This window comes from Trachemys scripta, chromosome 4 (assembly GCF_013100865.1).
Source record: "Trachemys scripta elegans isolate TJP31775 chromosome 4, CAS_Tse_1.0, whole genome shotgun sequence".
Taxonomy (NCBI): Eukaryota; Metazoa; Chordata; order Testudines; family Emydidae; genus Trachemys; species Trachemys scripta.
This window is the reverse complement of record NC_048301.1, coordinates 137,239,597-137,259,587: the sequence shown is the minus strand read 5'-3', so window position 1 is coordinate 137,259,587 and position 19,991 is coordinate 137,239,597. Positions and strand designations below refer to the sequence as shown.

Below are 19,991 nucleotides of genomic sequence, written 5' to 3'. Positions count from 1 at the left end.
ATGAAAAAACTCAAGAGTTTTCCATAGGCATGTCCCTGCATGCTTTACTGAGTCACAAGGTGGATCTGCCTTCTCTCAATGGGTCAGTTGTATAGCTGATGGTCCTTAATGGGCCATCAAGCAGGCTAGGCAGTGCTGACGCCAAATTGTCTGGGGTGTCACCCAGAAGCACAGCACAAGTTTGAAATACAGACAGTGTAGAGCCAGTACTTATAACTTTAAATACAAAAACGATACATGCATGCAGATAGCATAATCATAACCAGAAAACCATAACCTTGTCTTAGACACCTTATTTGACCCCCTTTATACAAGATTTGGTGCCACTACAGGACCTTGGTTGCAACAATGATCTATACCGTCCCAGTTTATATCAATAACGTCACAGTTGGTGAAGATTATAAAATCACATCTCTAAAAAATCCTTGCATAGATTTTTAGATGCACAATCATCTTTAGCCTTAAATGCTTAGATCTTCAGACATACAGTTTTTTTAAATAAATCCTTCAAAAGACCATTCTTCTCTAAAATACATATTTGTAAAAAAAAAAAAAAAAAAAAACTTTGGAAATATATTTTTTAAAGTTGGTGAAACTTCATAAACATGTTTATTGTTATGGAGATCACACAAAGTAAATTAGTGTTCCCTTTTTCTAAAAGCAATGAACATTGTTATGAACTCAATAAACCTCTGTTACTGATTAATTTAAAATAATGTCTTTGTTTCAGTGAGTTAAATATGTAGTAATCTGGAATGATTACTTTATGAAGGCTTAAGAATACATTTAAAATATAAAATCAGCTTAGAAATACTGATGAAAAAAATGTAAAACAGAGAAGAGCTGCATCATGTATTCCATAATATTTAATGTTGTATTCAGCAAGACAGCTGACTCACCCTTACTACGAAGTTTTTTGTAAATAAATCTCTGACAAACTTCAGGGTATATCAAAAAAACCTGTGACTCACATTTTTAATTCCCAAATTTAGTGCTTTTAATTAAGTACCTTCTGCATATCCAGTCTTCACCTTCTGGCATGCAGTGGAAAACATGCCCCATTTTCTTTAGAAAGAAATTACAGAAGTGTGGTGTTTTTTTTGTTCATTTGGGTTCAGAGATTTGGCTGGAAGGGGGTGAGCGGGGAGGGGGAGGGAAGAGAGGAGGGAGACAATGGGGAGAGGGTGGGGCCTGGGCAGAGTGGGGGCGGGATCGGAGGCAGAGCCAGAGTGGAGTATGGGCAGGGCCACAGGCAGAAGTGGGCTGAGGAGCTAGCCTCCCCGAGCTGCAGCTTCAGCCACCAGCCAATGACAGCAGGTAAGAGCAGGTCAGCTCCTGGACACCCAGTGCGCACTGCAGTCCCGTTAGGCAAGGGCCATATTCAGAGCCGAATGCGCTAGCGCCGCACATTCTGTATGAGGGAGTGGGTACAGGGCTCTCTGGGGGGAACTGACTCTCCGCCACCGTGAGGCGGGCCGGGTGGCTTTGTATCCTTGCTGCCTTGTGTCTCCCTTCCACTCCCTCCCCGGGCTGTGAGCTCAGGCTGCCATCGGGTATAGGGGCACCAGTTTACTAATACTACATAGTGCCCCATAAATCCTAAGGATGGCCCTGATGTCAGCAGCACTGTCTTGGAACTTCTGTCTTCCCCACACCTACACGGTTGTGGGGCTGGGTGGTTCCACGTAGGTCTCAGTGGAGGAGGAGTCTCCTCTGCATAGCTGTTGCCCAAAGGGTGCTTTGGGTGGAGGAATAACCCTGACTGGGTCCCCAAGGTTTGCCTGTTTGTAGAAATGCAAAAACAGGAAGGACCAAGTTAGTGCTGATTACTGGTTAGATAGTGAAGGTGAGTCCGTGACAGAGATGATGAAACAACCTGAGAAACTAAATTGCACTATGTCACCAGATCAGGATGGTGCTGAAAGAGGTTTAATTAAAAGAAGCCACTCTCCAGTTGACTCGCTGTTAACATTAACTGAATTGTGATTGTCTAGCCTGACCTTGTATATAACACAGGCCATAAAACTTCCCCCCAAAAAATTCTTAGTGAGTATCTTTTAGAAAAACATCCAACCTCAACTTAAAAATTGCCAGTGATTGAGAATCCACCATGACCACTGGTAAATTGTTCTGATGGTTAATTATGCTGACTGTTGAAAAATACATGCCTTATTTCCTGTCTGAATTTTTAGACTCATAGAATACCAGAGTTAGAAGGGACCTCAGGAGGTCATCTAGTCCGACCCCCTGTTCAAAGTAGGACCAATTCCCAGACATATTTTTTTCCCAGATCCCTAAATGGCCCCCTCAAGGATTGAACTCACAATCCTGGGTTTAGCAGGCTAATGCTCAAACCACTGAGCTATCCCTCCCCCATCTAGCACAATCTGCAGGGGAGGGATAGCCATTTAATTTCTAGCCATTGGCTTGATCTCTTTCTCTGCTAGATTGAAGAGCCCATTATTTGTTACCTATGTAAGTACTTACAGGCTGTGATCAAGTCACTCCTTAACCTTCTTTTTGTTAAGCTAAATAGATTGAGTTCCTTGAGTCTATTATTGTAAGGCATGTTTCCTAATCCGTTAATCATTCTTGTGGTTCTTATCTGAACCCCCTTCAGTTTCAGTATCCTCCTTTCTGTGGGCACCAGACTGGACACAGTATTCCAGCAGCAGTCACATCAGTGCCAAGTATTGAGGTAAAATAACCATTCTACTCCTACGCAAGATTTCCCTGTTTATGCATCCACAGATTGTATTAGCCCAGGGGTCTCAAACTCAAATTACCTTAGGGCCAGTGCCCGTCCTCAAATCCTCCCAGCGGGCCAATGATGTCACTGAAGATTGTGTTCATGCCATCTCCCAGCCTGTTTCCTACCCTTTTTCCTCACTCCCTTGGCCTCATGCTGCCCCGGCTGCCTCTGCCTGGCGATTAGTGACGCTGCCTCCATGGCTGACCTTGCCCAGCGACTAGTGATGATATCTCTGTCCCTCTTCCACAGCCAATGGGAACTGGGGGGGGAGGGGGAATGGCGTCTGCAGCTGACAGCCGGCAGCGTGGCTGCATTGTTCTCTCCTCCGTGGCTCCACCAGCAACAGCAGGGATAGGGAACCGCTTGCAGGGAGCCGAGCTGCCTGAGATGAATGACATCAGGATGGAGCAATGTTGTGAATCTCTCCTGCCCACTCCCCTCCTGCCCCCCCCGGGCCACGAGGGCCGGATGAAAGAACTTTTTAAAAAGTTTCCATGGGCCGCAGTGGGGAGGTTCTCGGGCCACAGATGGCCTGTGGGTCGGGACTTTGAGACCCCTGTATTAGCTGCTTTAGCCTTAGAGTTACACTAGGAGCATATGTTCTTCTTCAAGTGGTTGCTCATGTGCATTCCAATAGGTGTGTGCGTGTGCCACGTGCATGATCGTCGGAAGGTTTTTCCCCTAGCGATACCCGTCGGGTCGGCCGTGGAGACCCCTGGAATGGCGCCTTTATGGCAGCGTATATAGGTCCCTGCCGACCCGCCGCCTGCTCAGTTCCTTCTTACCACCAGTGATGGTCATTGGAGCAGCTCAGTCTCTTTCATTCGCAAGTGCCTATCTAGTGGTTCCCTTTTCTTAGTTGTTAGTTCGTTATATAGTAGTTTGTAGTTAGTTGGACTTACTTTGGGGGGCTTCCGTCCCACTCTAGCTTCCTCAGGCACCGTGGCATGCCTTGGTCTCAGGGGTTTAAGGCATGTGAGAAGTGTGCGAAACCTATGCCCACAGGCGATCCGCATGCTGCCTGTCTCAAGTGCCTAGGAGAAGGCCATGAGACAGATAAGTGCCCAATTTTCAGGAGTTTCAAACCCAGGACTAAGAGCGGGACTATCATTTGAAAACTCCTCCTGATGGAGTCGGCCCTCCGTCCACGGCCGGCACCAGAAGCGGCACCGGAATCGGTAATATCAGAACTCAAGGCCTATGACCCCACACAGAACTATCGCTGCATATCAATGTGAGGGAGCTGAGGATGGTTCGTCTGGCATGCCAAGCGTTTCAGGCCCGCCTGCAGGATGCACGTGTGTCGGTGCTGACGGACAACACTGCAGCGATGTTCTATATAAACAACAGGGTGGTGCTCGCTCCTCTCCCCTGTGCCAGGAAGCCCTCGAGCTGTAGGATTTTTGTATCGCCCACTCAATACACCTAGAGGCATCCCATCTTCAGGGAGCACAAAACGAACTAGCCGATTGCCTCAGCCATTCATTTCACGGTCACTAATGGTCCCTCAGGCTCTCCCCACATAGACCTGTTCACAACGCGGAGCAACAGGAAGTGCCAGCAGTTCTGTCCTTTCCTGAACCACAGCCCAGGCTCCATCGCGGACGCCTTTCATTTTTCATGGTTGAGTCACCTGCTGTATGCGTTCCCGCCCTTCCCTCTCATACACAATGTCCTCCTCAAGACTCGCCGGGGCGGGGCTTCCTTGATCCTCATAGCGCCAGTGTGGCCCCGCCAGCACTGGTTCACCATGTAGATGAACCTCTCACTGGATAGGCCAGCGGCGCTTCCTGTATGCCCGATCCTAATCACACAGGACCACGGCTGTCTGCAACACCGAAATCTGGAGTCCCTCCACCTCTTGGCGTGGAAACTCCATTGGTTGAACTCTTGAGCTTCAATGTTCGGACCCAGTGAGGGAGATCCTGCTGGGAAGTAGGAAACCTTCCACTCAAGCCACGTACGTGGCAAAGTGGAAGCGTTTTTCCATCTGGTCTCGACAAAGAGGAACCGAACCGCAGCTAGCGTCAATTCCCCTTGTTTTGGACTACCTGTTATACCTTAAGCAGCAGGGGTTAGCAATATCATTTCTCAGGGTACACCTTGCTTCCATTTCGGCTTTTCACCTAGGGGCAGCGGGTGGGTCAGTCTTCGGTAATCCCATGGTGGGCAGGTTTATCAAGGGCTTAGACAGACTTTATCCCCAGGTACGACGGCCCGTTTCCCAGTGGGATCTTAACCTAGTCCTATTCGCACTCATGGGGCCCCCTTTTGAGCCCATGGCAACCTGCCCTCTGTCCTACCTCTCCTGGAAGGTGGGCTTTCTGGTGGTCATAACCTCGGCCAGAAAGATATCTGAGCTCAGAGCGCGGATATCCGAGCGCTGACTTCTGAGCCCCCCCCCATACGGTATTTTATAAAGACAAGGTGCAGCTGTGCCCTCACCCTGTGTTTCTGCCAAAGGTAGTCTCCCAGTTTCATGTGAATCAAGACATATTTTTACCTGCGGTCTTCCCTAAGCCTCATGCCAGTAACAGAGTGCACGTGCCAGTCCCTGGATGTTAGGCGTGCCCTAGCATTCTACATTGAGCGACAAAGCCATTTCGTATGTCACTGCAGCTCTTCATTGCAGTCGCAGAAAGGATGAGGGGGCTCCCAATCTCGTCCAAGCGCATTTCATCATGGATCACGTCCTGTATCAGGACTTGCTATGACCTGGCAAAACTTTCAGCCCCTCCGCTTACGACGCACTCCACGAGAGCACAGGTGTAGTCCACAGCGTTCCTGACAGCAACATGGTCTTCCATCCATACCTTCATGTCACACCACGCCATTACCCAGCAAGTGAGGGATGATGCAGCCTTTGGCAGGGCAGGCCTGCACTCAGCAACCAAGTGAACTCCAACCCCTCCCCCAGGGAAACTGCTTGGAAGTCACCTATTGGAATGCACATGAGCAATCCCTCGAAGAAGAAAAAATGGTTACCTACCTCTCGTAATTGATGTTCTTCGAGATGTGTTGCTCATGTCCATTCCAATTCCTGCCCGACTCCCCTCTGTCGGAGTGTTCTGGCAAGAAGGAACTGAGCAGGCGGCGGGTCAGCAGGGACCTATATACACTGCCATAAAAGCGCCGCTCCAGGGGTCTCCACAGCCGACCTGATGGGTACCGCTAGGTGAAAAACCTTCAGATGATCGTGCATGTGGTGCGCGCACACACCTATTGGAATAGACATGAGCAACACATCGCGAAGAACAACAGTTACAAGAGACAGGTAACCATTTCAAAAGATGATTATCATGACCCCCAAATCTGCTTGAGTCATTACTTCCAAGGATAGAGTCCCCATCCTATAAGTATGGCCCACAGTCTTTGTTCCTATATGTATACATTCACATTTAGCCATATTAAAATGCATGTTGTTTGCTTGCACCCAGCTTACCAAGTGATCTCGATTGTACAGTATTAGTGACCTGTCCTCTTCATTATTTACCACTCTCCCAATTTTTGTGTTATCTGCAAACTTTATAAGTGATGATTTTATGGAATTCTGGAGCTGGTCATCGGAGAGATAGGAAGTCAGAGAGGAGATCTGGCGGTTTGTAACCACTAGGGAAAATGATCTTGAATGTTTGTGGATCAAAGTTCTAACAGATAAAACACAACATGGGGTATTAGGTGGTGTCTGCTACAGACCCATAATTCACACTAGGGAACAGAATGGTGCTCTCCTTATGAATCTATCCAGATCTAATGCATCCAAGGGTGCTGAGGGAGTTGGTTGATGTGATTCCAGAGCCATTGGCTATTATCTTTGAAAATTTGTGGCAATTGGGGGAGGTCCCAGACGATTAGAAAAAGGCAAATATAGCACCCATATTTAAAAAAGGGAAGACAGAGAACGCGGGGAACTACAGACTGGTCAGCCTCACTTCAGTCCCTGGCAAAATCATGGAGCAGGTCCTCAAGGAATCCATTTTGAAGCACTTGGAGAGAAAGATCAGGAACAGTCAACATGGGTTCACCAAGTGCAAGTCATGCCTGACCAACCTGATTGCCTTCTATGATGAGATAACTTGCTCTGTGGATATGAGGAAAGCGGTGGATGTGATATATCTTGACTTTAGCAAAGTTTTGATACGGTCTCCCACAGTATTCTTGCCAGCAATTTAAAGAAGTATGGATTGGGTGAATGGACTATAAGGTGGATAGAAAGCTGGCTAGATTGTCGGGCTCAACAGGTAGTGATCAATGGCTCAATGTCTAGTTGGCAGCTGTATCTATTTGGCGCTGGTGAGGCCACATCTGGCGTATTGTGTCCAGTTTTGGTCCCCCCACTACAGAAGGGATGTGGACAAATTGGAGAGAGTCCAGCAGAGGGCAACGAAAATGATTAAGGGGCTGGGGCACATGACTTACAAGGAGAGGCTGAGGGAACTGGGGTTATTTAGTCTGCAGAAGAGAAAAGTGAAGGGGGATTTGATAGCAGCCTTTAACTACCTGAAGTGGGGTTCCAAAGAGGATGGAGCTAGGCTGTTCTCAGTGGTGGCAGATGACAGAGGAAGGAGCAGTGGTCTCAAGTTGCAGTGGGGGAGGTCTAGGTTGGATATTAGGAAACACTATTTCACTAGGAGGATGGTGAAGCACTGGAATGGGTTACCTAGGGAGGTGGTGGAATCTCCATCCTTAGAGGTTTTTAAGGCCCGGCTTGCCAAAGCTCTGGCTGGGATGATTTAAATGGTGTTGGTCTTGCTTTGAGCAAGGGATTGGACTAGATGACCTGAGGTCTCTTCCAACCCTAATATTCTATTCTATGATTCTATCTATAATGTGTAGGAGAAAACGCTGTATGATCATGTGGGACTTCAGTTTGAGTGACATCTTCTGGAAGTCTCATGCTGTCAATACTAAAACATCTTTGGAATTTCTAAACATTATAGTTGTCAATATCCTAACTCAAAAAGTGTTGCAGCGAACATGGGGGAATTCTTTGTTAGACCTTGTCTTGTCTTGATAGATAAAGAGGAACTGATCATAGAACTAAAAATAAATGGGTACCTTAAGTACAAGTGATCATAAGTTCATCACATTTATAATTAAAGATTAAAGTTCAAACCAGTAAAATACACACACGCGCGCATACACGCACACTCTTAGTGTTTTAATAGGGTCAGGTTTACAAAGTTGAAAATATTTATAAGATATGTCAGCTGGGAAGAAGAATTTAATCAGAAAAATATAAATGATAATTGGGAATCATTTAAGAACACATTACAAAACTAAAATCCTATAACTGAGGAAGAAGGCCATGCTGGTTAAAAAACTGACCTGGTTTAGAGATGAAGTAAAGACAGCTTTTAAAAAATAAATGTATAACAAATGGAAGAAAGGGGAAATTTGCTAATCACAATATGAGAGGACAAGTCCTGGCATCGATGGAAACCTGTTTAAGAAAAAGGAAGCAAAGTACAAGAAAAGTGCCAATTTTTGTCATGATGCAAGGTTAATAGTGGGGTGCCATGCGGATCAGCACTAGGACTAGTATGTTATATATTTATGCTCCAAAGGAGGAGGTGACAGTGAGATGACAGAACGTATTGACCTAACATTTTTGGTTTGTCAACACTAGCGAGGATTATGAGGAATTCCAGAAGGACCCAGCCGAATTAACTCAACCCAACTCATGGCTATGCAACGAGAAATGAAGTTCAGTATGGGGAATTGCTAGGTAACATTCACTGGAAAGAACAGTTCAGGCTCTATATGCATGCTGCTGGCTTCTGAATTAGTTATGTCTTCAGTAGGTGCCAAGAGAAAATCTTGATATCTGTGCGCAGCTCAGTGAAGATGTGCTCAGTGTATGGTAGCCACCAAAACATCGAATATCATGTTAGAGTTTATCAAGGCAGTGATAGAAAATATTATGGAAAACATTATATTGGAGTGACATTTCCCAGGGTACAATCTGGACTGCTGAACCACTATGTCCCCTTAAATCTCCAACCTGGGGTGCCTTTTACACTGCTGTGACAACAAACCACTCCTGGTCCTGCTCTCACACAGCCTCTATCATGCAAAATCACTCCCAGCTGAATTACATGAATGCTCAAACCAGCCACTCATGAATTTCATACAGGGTGACACCAGCAAACTCCCAGTCCCAGACTTGTCCCCAGAAGTGTGCATCTTGTACTGTCCAGTTCTCCTTCTGCACAATACTAGCTCATAGAAAGTCCATCATTTCATCAATGGAAAATGATATACCCTGTTATCTCAAACACTTTAATCCAAATACACACTGTTTTAGGTAAAACAATAAAAAAAGTTTATTAACTACAGAAGGATAGATTTGAAATGATTGCAAGTAATGAGGCATAAAATTCAGAATTGGTTACGAAGAAAATAAAAGGTAAAATGCAAACTGATATCTAATTTAACAAGCAAAGTGAATTGAAAAACAAAAGTTTTCTCACCACAAGCTTACAGCTGGCTGGATTGCTTCAGCCAGGACCTTTCCTGAGTTTAATGATGCTTCCTTTGTCTTTCAGACATTGTTGGTGTCATGAATAGAGATGAAGGGAGAGAGGTGATTTGGGAGCCTCTTTTTCTCATTCTTGTACCCTTCTCCCCTCTTGGAGGATAACCCCCAGCTGGGGTTCAGGTGACAGTCAATCTGTTTGCACAGAAAACCCCCAACTGTTCCATTGCCAGTATGTAAAGTTCTCTCTCACACCCTTCTTCCTGCCAGAGAATGGCCATGTAACCAGATGATAGCCCATGATAATCTATTTGATTATGCTGATATCTGGCCAGGACATCAGTGTGTCTTTTGTCTCTAAAAAGCTGGTTTGGGCCTGCTTTTCTAACTTTGGAACATGTCACAGCAATATTATACAGTAGAATCGTATAAACTTACAGACAATGTTGATACACAGATTTTACCAGAACAATAATGTTCAGCACATTGAGTTCTGAAATGAGAACTCACAAGGCATACTTCGTATAAAATTTATCATGGTCTTGTAAAAAGGATAAATATAGGGGTACAGTCTGTCACAATGGGCTATTACAGAAACTTGAGGGCAGATTCTCACCTGGAACGTTATGTTCAGTTTTGCTCATCACAAATCAAACAGAGAAATAATGAATAAAAAAGGTCTACAGAAGAAGAAGATGAAAACTGATAATATATCACAGAACATTCAATTCAATAAGAGCTGGAAAAAGGCTACCATTACTTAGTTTTCAGAGTAGGTGGGAAAAAAGAAAAATGCTCACTACTGTAATGAACTTCTAGTTATCCATTCCCAGTAATACAAGCATAAAAGGCCATTCAGAATTAAAAACTGGCAAATTTAAAATTGATGCAGTGGAAGAATTGTCTTACACAATTAACCTGTAGAGTGCACTGCTGCAAGAAACTATTGAAATAAATCACTTCAGGCTTGGCTTGAAAATGTAACAGACACCTACTAGCTGGACAACTATATCTACCAACCAGAAAATATTTCTGTCTTTCTCTTTATCTAATGCCAGCTAACAGACACCTTAATAAGAAATTAGCAAACAAAATCTCTGTATAGTGAATCATAGAATATCAGGGTTGGAAGAGACCTCAGGAGGTCATCTAGTCCAACCCCTGGCTCAAAGCAGGACCAATCCCCAACTAAATCATCCTAGCCAGGGCTTTGTCAAGCCTGACCTTAAAAACCTCTAAGGAAGGAGATTCCACCACCTTCCTAGGTAACCCAGTCCAGTGCTTCACCACCCTCCTAGTGAAAAAGTTTTTCCTAATATCCAACCTAAACCTCCTGCACTGCAACTTGAGACTATTACTCCTTGTTCTGTCATGTGGTACCACTGAGAACAGTCTAGATCCATCCTCTTTGGAACCCCCTTTCAGGTAGTTGAAAGCAGCTATCAAATCCCCCCCCTCATTCTTCTCTTCTGCAGACTAAACAATCCCAGTTCCCTCAGCCTCTCCTCATAAGTCATGTGCTCCAACCCCCTAATCATTTTTGTTGCCCTCCGCTGGACTCTTTCCAATTTTTCCACATCCTTCTTGTAGTGTGGGGCCCCAAACTGGACACAGTACTCCAGATGAGGCCTCACCAATGTTGAATAGAGGGGAATGATCACATCCCTTGATCTGCTGGCAGTGCCCCTACTTATACAGCCCAAAATGCCGCTAGCCTTCTTGGCAACAAGGGCACACTGTTGACTCATATCCAGCTTCTCGTCCACTGTAACCCCTAAGTCCTTTTCTGCAGAACTGCTGCTTAGCCATTCGGTCCCTAGTGTGTAGCAGTGCATGGAATTCTTCCGTCCTAAGTGCAGGACTCTGCACTTGTCCTTATTGAACCTCATCAGATTTCTTTTGGCCCAATCCTCTAATTTGTCTGTTTCCCTCTGTATCCTATCCCTACCCTCCAGCGTATCTACCATGCCTCCCAGTTTAGTGTCATCTGCAAACTTACTGAGGGTGCAGGCCACACCATCCTCCAGATCATTAATGAAGATACTGAACAAAACTGGCCCCAGGACCGACCCTTGGAGCACTCCGCTTGATACCGGCTGCCAACTAGACATTGAGCCGTTGATCACCACCCGTTGAGCCCGATGATCTAGCCCGCTTTCTATCCACCTTATAGTCCATTCATCCAATCCATGCTTCTTTAAATTGCTGGCAAGAGTACTGTGGGAGACCGTATCAAAACTTTGCTAAAGTCAAGATACATCGGTCCCAATCCCGGTCACGGTCCCAATCCAGACGCTGGTCTCGTCCACGGCACCGCTTGCAGTCCTGGCACCAATCACCATCTCGGCGCCAGTCACGCTCGCAGCACCGCTCCGCCTCACAAAGATCTTCTTCCCGGTACGGTCGGTATCGGTCCAGATATCGGCGCCGGTCTACTCAGAGTTGATCCCAGCACCGTTCCGCCCATAGATCTTTGTCGAGGTCCAGATCTGCCTCCTGGCACCGATATGACTGCCGGTCCCGATCCAGGTCGCGGTACTGCTTGAGACCACGGTGCGGGGCGACAACACAAGACAGGGCGACCCAGCATGCGCGATGGGCTTCACCTTCATCCTGTCCCACCCCGAGGTCATCCCAGGCAGAAAGTGGCTACCATGTCCAGGACCAGGATGCGGACGGTGCTAGCCAGTGGCACGATGAGGGGCAGGATCCTGGTCAGGGACCTCCGCAATGGTCCTTTTGGACCCCTTGGGCATACCATCAGGTCCAAGGTGTCCCCTCGGGGGGCTTCTCACTCTGCCCACTCGGAACCCCGGGTACCGGAGGCCATTGTGAGTCGCCCACCCCTGGGGGATTCGGAGGTGACAGCCCTGCCCTCAGCTCAGGCCCATGCCCCTAGCATGGTGGACCTAGGGCAACCAGACCCTCCACAACAAGACTTGCCCGAGGACCCGTTAGTCCCTAGAGTATCCTCCTCATCTTTGCCTGACGAGGCAGTGGTGGGTACGTCCTCCTTTGGCCCCCCACCTATAGACCTCCGTGCACACCAAGAGTTGCTTCGCAGGGTGGCACAAAACATGAGCCTCCAGGTGGAGGAGGTGGTGGAAGTCAAGGATCCGGTAGTGGACATTCTATCTGCCGATACCCCAACACGTATAGCCTTGCCATTTATTCGGACCATCCAGGCTAATGCCAATACGATCTGGCAATCTCTGGTCTCTATTCCTCCCACTGCCAAGGGGGTGGAGAGAAAGTACTTGGCCCCCCTCCGAAGACTACAAATACTTGTATATTGACCCCCAACCATGCTTCCTTGTTGTACAGTCCGTTAATGAGAGGGAAAGACACGGCCAACAAGCTCCCGCTCCTAAATCCAAGGACGCTAGACGCCTGGATTTATTTGGGCGCAAAATTTGTTCTACTGGCGGCTTACAACTCAGGGTGGCTTACCAGCAGGCCCTCTTGAGTCACTGCAATTATAATACCTGGAACTTGATGGGAAAGTTCGAAGAGCTTATTCCTCAGGAGTCCAGGGAGGAGTTCGAGGCCCTACTAGAGGAGTGCAAGAAAGTAGCCAGGACATCTTTGCAGGCCTCAATAGATGCGGCAGACTCGGTGGCTAGGACTCTAGCCTTGGGCGTAGCTATGCGCCACATCTCGTGGCTGCAGGTCTCCGGTCTCCCACCGGAACTCCAGCAGACTATCCAGGACCTGCCTTTTGATGGCCATGGTCTATTTTCTGACAAGATTGACTCCAGAGTCTGAAGGATAACCGGGCCATCATGCGTTCATTGGGCATGCATACCCCGGTGATGCAACATAGGCCTTTCTGACCCCAACCACAGCGCACCTACCCTAATCCTCGGCCAAGACAGGACTTCTCTAGAAGACGTGGCCGGGGTGGTAGGAAGAGACCGTCTGGTCCTCAGACGGGCCAGAACCAGGGCCCCCCCAAACCTTCGGCGGGGTTCAAGCAAAACTTTTGAAGGTGCGCCCGAGGGTGGAGCACCAGTCTCCTTCCAGGATCCTTCCCTACCTTTCACCAACCGTCTCTCCTATTTCCTCCCTGCATGGTCCCGCATAACGTCAGACCAATGGGTCCTACGTATGGTGGAAAGTGGATACCACCTTCAATTTGTTTTGTCCTCCCCCGCCCCCATCCTTCCTCCCCATCCCTCTTCAGGGACCCTTCTCATGAGCAACTCCTCGTACAGGAGGTGCAAACGCTCCTATCGGAGCTATAGAGGAGGTTCCAAGGGAACTGAGGGGCAGGGGTTTTACTCCAGTTACTTCCTAATCCCCAAGGCAAAGGGGGGGCTACAGCCCATCCTGGACCTGTGCGGACTCAACAAATTTATGGTAAGGTTGAAGTTCCGCATGGTTTTCCTGGGGACCATTATCCCTTCCCTGGATTCTGGAGACTGGTATGCCGCCATTGACATGAAGGACGCGTACTTCCACATAGCGATTTACCTGCCGCACAGGCGTTTCCTTCGCTTTGTGGTCAACCATCAGCACTTCCAATTTACCATCCTTCCCTTCAGCCTATCCACGGCACCGAGGGTCTTTACAAAGTGTATGGCCATCCTAGCTGCCTCACTCCGTCGACATCGTATCCAAGTGTTTCCGTACCTCGACGACTGGCTCATTTGGTGTCGCTCCAAGGACCAGGTGCAATCTCATGTCCAGTTCACCATGAGATTGTTGAGACAGCTGGGCCTACTGCTCAATGTTGAAAAATCCACTTTGGAGCCGACCCAAAGAATAGACTTCATCGGAGCAGTCCTGGATTGAAAACTCACCCATGCGTGCCTACCGCACGCCCGCTTCCAGTCCATGACGAGCATTATCCACGGCCTCCAAAGCTTCCCGACCTCGACAGCATGCACGTGCCTCGGTCTCCTGGGACACATGGCGTCTTGCACCTTCGTGACCAGACATGCCAGACTGCGCCTCCGTCCACTTCAGGCCGGGCTCTAAACCATATACCGCCCAGGCTGGAACAATATGGACACAGGGGTCACGGTACCGACGGAAGTCGTAACCTCCCTGGTCTGATGGCTGAACCCCAGCTCGGTATGCGAAGGGGTGCCATTCCATGCCCCACAGCCCTCCCTGGTCCTGACCATGGTCGCATCATCTTTGGGTTGGGGTGCTCATCTCGCAGACCTTTGCACACAGGGCCTTTGGACCACCCAAAAGATTTCCCTGCACATCAACGTACGGGAACTGAGAGCAGTGCACCTGGAATGCCAGGTGTTCGGCAAGCACCTTCAGGGCCGTTGTGTTGCAGTTTTCACAGACAACACAACGGCCATGTTTTATATCAACAAACAAGGGGGAGCACGATCGTCCCCCCCTCTGTCAGGAAGCCATTCGCCTGTGGGAATTTTGCATAGTCCACTCGATCGACCTGGTGGCATCGTTTCTCCCAGTAGTCCAAAATACCTTGGCAGATCGCCTCAGCAGATCCTTTCTGGCTCACGAGTGGTCAATTCGCCTGGACATTATCCATTCCGTTTTCCGGAAGTGGGGGTTTCCCCAGATAGACCTTTTCGCCTCTCGCAAGAATCGGAAGTGCCAGGTCTTCTGCTCTCTCCAGGGGCACTCCCCGGGTTCCCTATCGGACGCCTTCCTGATACTGTGGAAAGACCTCCTGTACTACGCCTTTCCTCCATTCCCGTTAGTCCACAAGGTCCTTCTCAAGCTGCGCAGAGACAGGGCCCGCTTAATCTTGATCACCCCGGCATGGCCCAGGCAACATTGGTATACCACTCTCCTTGATCTATTGGTGACCACTCCAATTCCACTTCCGTTGTGACTGGACCTGGTCACTCAGGAACACGGCCGTCTCTGTCATCCGGACCTGCAATCCCTCCACCTCACAGCATGGATGCTGCATGGCTAACTCAATCTGAGCTACGTTGCTCCCACTCGGAGCAGCAGGTACTTTTGGGTAGTAGAAAGCCCTCGACTAGGTCCATGTACTTGGCCAAGTGGAAGTGTTTCTCCTGCTGGTGTGCTCAGCAATACTGCCCCTCTGGAGGCGCCAGTACCTACCATCTTAAACTATCTCTTGTCCTTGAAACAGCAGGGCCTAGCAGTTTCTTCCATCAGAGTTCACCTAGCAGCGATTCCGGCCTTCCACCTGGGCGAAAATGAGCGCTCGGTCTTCTCCAGTCCCATGGTCAGCAGGTTCCTCAAGGGATTGGAATGTCTGTACCCGCAAATTCGGCTTCCGGCCCCTACGTGGGACCTCAACCTGGTCCTATCCAGACTCATGGGTGCCCTATTCGAGCTGATGGCCACTTGCTCGCTCCTGTACCTTTCCTGGAAAACAGCTTTCCTCGTAGCTATCACCTCGGTGAGACGTGTATCGGAGCTTAGAGCCCTTACTTCAGACCCACTGTATACGGTGATTCATAAGGACAAGGTACAGTTGTGACCACACCCTGCCTTCCTTCCTAAGGTGGTGTCTGCCTTCCATGTCAACCAAGACATCTTCCTTCCGGTCTTCTATCCGAAGCCGCACGCTTCTCGATGAGAACAACAGCTGCACTCCCTAGATGTTCGCAGGGCCCTTGCCTTTTACTTCGAACGAACTAAACCTTTTAGGAGGACGACCCAGCTGTTCGTAGCTGTGGCAGACCGGATGAAGGGCCTCCCGGTCTCCGCCCAGCGCATCTCGTCCCGAATCACATCTTGCATCCGTGTGTGCTATGACTTGGCTGGCGTGCCAACTACGCACCGTACTGCCCACTCCACCCGGGCTCAAGCTTCCTCCTCCGCCTTCCTGGCTCATTAGCCCATACAGGCGATATGTAGGGCAGCAATCTGGTCATCGGTGCATACCTTTGCTTCCCAATACGCAATTGTCCCAACAGTCAAGGGGTGATGCGGCATTTGGCTCAGCAGTTCTCCACTGTGCGATGTCTCACTCCGACCCCACCGCCTAGGTAAGGCTTGAGAGTCACCTAATTGGAATCGATATGAGCAAGCACTCGAAGAAGAAAAGACGGTTACTCATCTTTATAACCGTTGTTCTTTGAGATGTGTTGCTCATATCCATTCCAAACCCGCCCTCCTTCCCCTCTGTTGGAGGAGCTGGCAACACGGAACTGAGGGGGTGCTGGATCGGCCGGGGCATATATCCGGTGCCATAAAGGCGCCACTCCAGGGGGCGCCTCAGCCGACCCACCGAGTGTTGCTAGGGTAAAAATCTTCCAATGATCGTGCACACGGTGCGCGCACACCTAATTGGAATGAATATGAGCAATACATCTCGAAGAACGACTGTTACAAAGGTGAGTAACCATCTCTTATTACTGTTGGAGTTTGAGCCTGCAAACACCTATGCATGTGCTTATCTTTGCTTGTGTGAGCAGTCCCAGTGACATCTCTGCAGCTGCTTGTGTGGGTAAAGCTAAGTACATATGTAAACGTTTGCAGGGTTGGAGCCTTAGAAAATATTTATGCCCACACTGTGCTGAGTGCCTTCCAAACACATAGGAAGATGGTCTCTGCCAAGAATCTAGTCTGAAGAGATATGAAGGGAATGGGACAGAGAGTATAGCTTACAAACACTGCAATCATTATTTATTAGTTACCTGTTTGTTCTCTTTTTGGTTAAGAAATGTGTGTGTCTGCAGCATCTGATTCTTACATTATCAGTGTCTTTAAAATGTACTTCTACATACAAGAGATGAAGTTTCAGATATGTGCCAAAGCTCTGCAGTTGATCACTGAATGGAGCCACTACTGAGAGGTTCACCAAACTAGTGACCTCTTTGTTCTGTTTCCTACTGTATTGATCTGTTTGTGAGGAGTGCAGGTACTTGGGAGTGATGGCCGCTCTGAGAATTGATCATTGGACTAGACAGCTGTTTATTTGTAAGACACACCTCCAGATCTGCTCCATCAAGATGGTAGAAGAATGAATTTCTCTTTAAGCCTGAGATGTTACTCAATTTCTTTTGGACTGTGAGTTTCTCAGGGAGGAACAACTTCATTCTGTGTCTCATATAGTGCCAAATACATTGTCAGCATTAAAAAAAATTCTCTCTAACCAGGTGACTGACCTGATTTAGTAAGCTGCATTTTATATTTTCATGGAGCCTATAAAGTGGAAGTAGATCCAGTATATGTAAAAACTAATCAAAGGTTTAGCCATTTGAAGTGGCAGGATTCAGTCCTGAATTAATTAATTAATGGACCATATTCTGATTATAATGCATCTTTCAGAAAATGTAAACAGTAATTTTCAAACCTAAGTAAGATACATTCCCTGGCCTGAAACATGTACAGTGTAAATGAGACAAACACAAATCAAGGAACATCACAACAGTCCAGGAGAGCTGTTTAATTTGCTTTCTTCAAAGTAAAAGGGGCACCATGGAATTTGAAAGACCTTGAAAATTTATGCTTCTTTTAAAAAGTCCTTTGATAATTAAAAAATCAATAAACATGAGCTTTTCAAAATTAGGGTGTGTCTATCCTATCACAACTGCCCTTTGACTGGGCAGTGCACTTCTTTCAAGGCTGCTGGGCTGGTTGGGATTGTTTTTTCATATGCATCAGAAGTTGATATCTATATTGTTCAGCCATCTAACTGCTGCATCATCGAGCATAGCACGATGCATTCCTCCATCAAGTTTTGACTATATGCATTGCTACCCTGCAGTCATTCTTGTAAAGATTGGGCTAAACCAAATTTCTGTATTGTAGCAGCCATTATGGCCATTCCAGGAACAATCCAAGATTTGCGTCCCAGGTTGCAAACAAGTGGGTGTAAATTTGGGCTTCTGAAGTTCACCAGCATGCCTGGATTGGGATTGTTGAGGCTCATGTGCTGATCCTGTTGTCCCTCTGTTTTCCCATTTGCCTTTTTTCTGTTTCAAGGGGGTGGGGGAATGGATGCGATGAGCTCTGAGTGTTTCTGGCAGCAGGATGAGTGTTGGGGAGAGCAGGAGACAGCAACCCATGTGTGGATGGTAGTTTTACTCAGTTCAGGAGCTGAGATTTTAATGCTGTACCAGCCTTTACTCTGGAGATTGATTTTTTTATCATGGGGACACTATATAAGTGGCAATATCACTTGTTTTCACAGAATTAAGGATCCTGTAACATTCAGAGCTGCCTCAGCCATTATTTCAGTGAGTGCTCTATAGATGTTACACTGGGGAGGAAATAAAGCTGGTGTTGTTCAAATTCCTGGGGTTTACAGACGCTTCTCCTGTCTCTAAAGTGGGATTTTAGCAGCAGATTTGTTAGGTATGGGGATCTGCTTTTTGGGTATTAAGAGAAGGGCATGATCACTTCTGCTTACTTATGTATTTCAAGGATGCTCTCAGAGTATCAATTAATGCCTTTGATACGTTTAGATTTTATGCTGTGTTTTTGATCAAGCCCACTAAGTACAATACTGAAAGGAAGAAAATGAACTTCAGATATAGTTTTAAAGGGAAGTGACCGATCTTGGCTGTATGCTTTATGTTTCAGAGTGAGTTTCTGTATGTAGAACTGCCCCCTTATCCCTGGGGCTGTGCTCCCTGAGCTCTCTTGGTAAGAGCTTTGCCTCATCTTTAAACCTACCCCATCCTCCAAGGGTTTGCTGATATGCTCACTTGGTTTGGCTGGGGTATCATCTTGTGGCTGAAACCCATGAGGTTTTACCAGACCCCTACATCTGCCTAACATCTGACCTGCCCTTACTTCTGAAGCAAGACCCATTTGAGATGCAGAATCCAAAGCATAGGAAGTGGAGCTGACTTTCCTATATAACTGGAATGAAATCACTAGTCATGCTGGCTGTAAGGTGGGTACTCATGTCCCATTGCTGATTCTTGCCCAACCCCAGTGATTTGCTGAAACCTTAATTACTTACGAGCCTTCTCCTTAGTGGTTGCACTTTTAGTGTGCCCTGGAATTACCGACAGTCAAACAATTTGTATTTTCAGAGCCTAGCCAAAGAGCCAGGGCTGTCTGCAACAGATTTAAGTTTTCCAGAGTCAGTAAATATCTCTGGGAGGGGGTGGGTATTTGAAGGTTGGTTTCTTCAAGTGGGAAGAAATGGACCAAGAAAGCTAGAGCCTCTGGTGTTAAGAGGTTAGTGTTTGGGCATTTGAACATGGGCTGCAGAGGGTTAATGATGAGTAAATTCTAATGGCTATAGAAAGTTCCAGAAAGCTATTGGGAGAGGTGGTGATATAAAAGGAAACAATTGGGTGGCACTTTAAATAGGAAAAATCAAGGAGAACTTCTTGGTGATCATTTGTAAATATCATTCTTAGAAACCCTCATGATAAACTGTTGCTTAAGAATTCAACCTTTTTGCTAACCGAGAAGCAGAGTCAACAATCTGGACAGTTATTGTTCATCCCAAATCCAGTCACTGGAACAACCCTCTCTGAAGTCTGATCAGTGCTTTTTCTTTTTAGGTGGATTCTGAAGAACCTGTTTTTGAGGCAGTTATAAATTGGGTGAAACACTCAAAAAAGGAACGGGAGGACTCCTTGCCAGAGCTGCTGCAGTACGTGCGCATGCCGCTTCTTACCCCACGCTACATCACAGATGTCATAGACACCGAGGTATAAACAGCACAGTGATCCTGTGATATAGAAAGGTTAAGAGTCAATATTATTATTCCTTTGCATTCCATAGTTCAGCCCCAAATATCTCAATAGAACACATTGGGGACTCTTTCCATACTGTTTCCCTTCAGTGATGGCCTTTAATTAAGGCTACGTTTTAGTCACGAGTATT

The 19,991-nt window shown here is 47.2% G+C and overlaps 1 protein-coding gene across 5 annotated transcripts in view; it reads left to right on the top strand.

The window, feature by feature from the left end:
• KLHL12 (kelch like family member 12) overlaps nucleotides 1-19,991 on the top strand; it is an 83,838-nt gene that overhangs the window by 17,294 nt on the left and 46,553 nt on the right. For all 5 annotated transcript variants that reach the window (XM_034767764.1, XM_034767763.1, XM_034767766.1 and 2 more), the window contains one exon: nucleotides 19,667-19,816. In XM_034767764.1, the coding sequence (XP_034623655.1) occupies nucleotides 19,667-19,816 (150 nt within the window). The remainder of the gene's footprint in view (nucleotides 1-19,666; nucleotides 19,817-19,991) is intronic.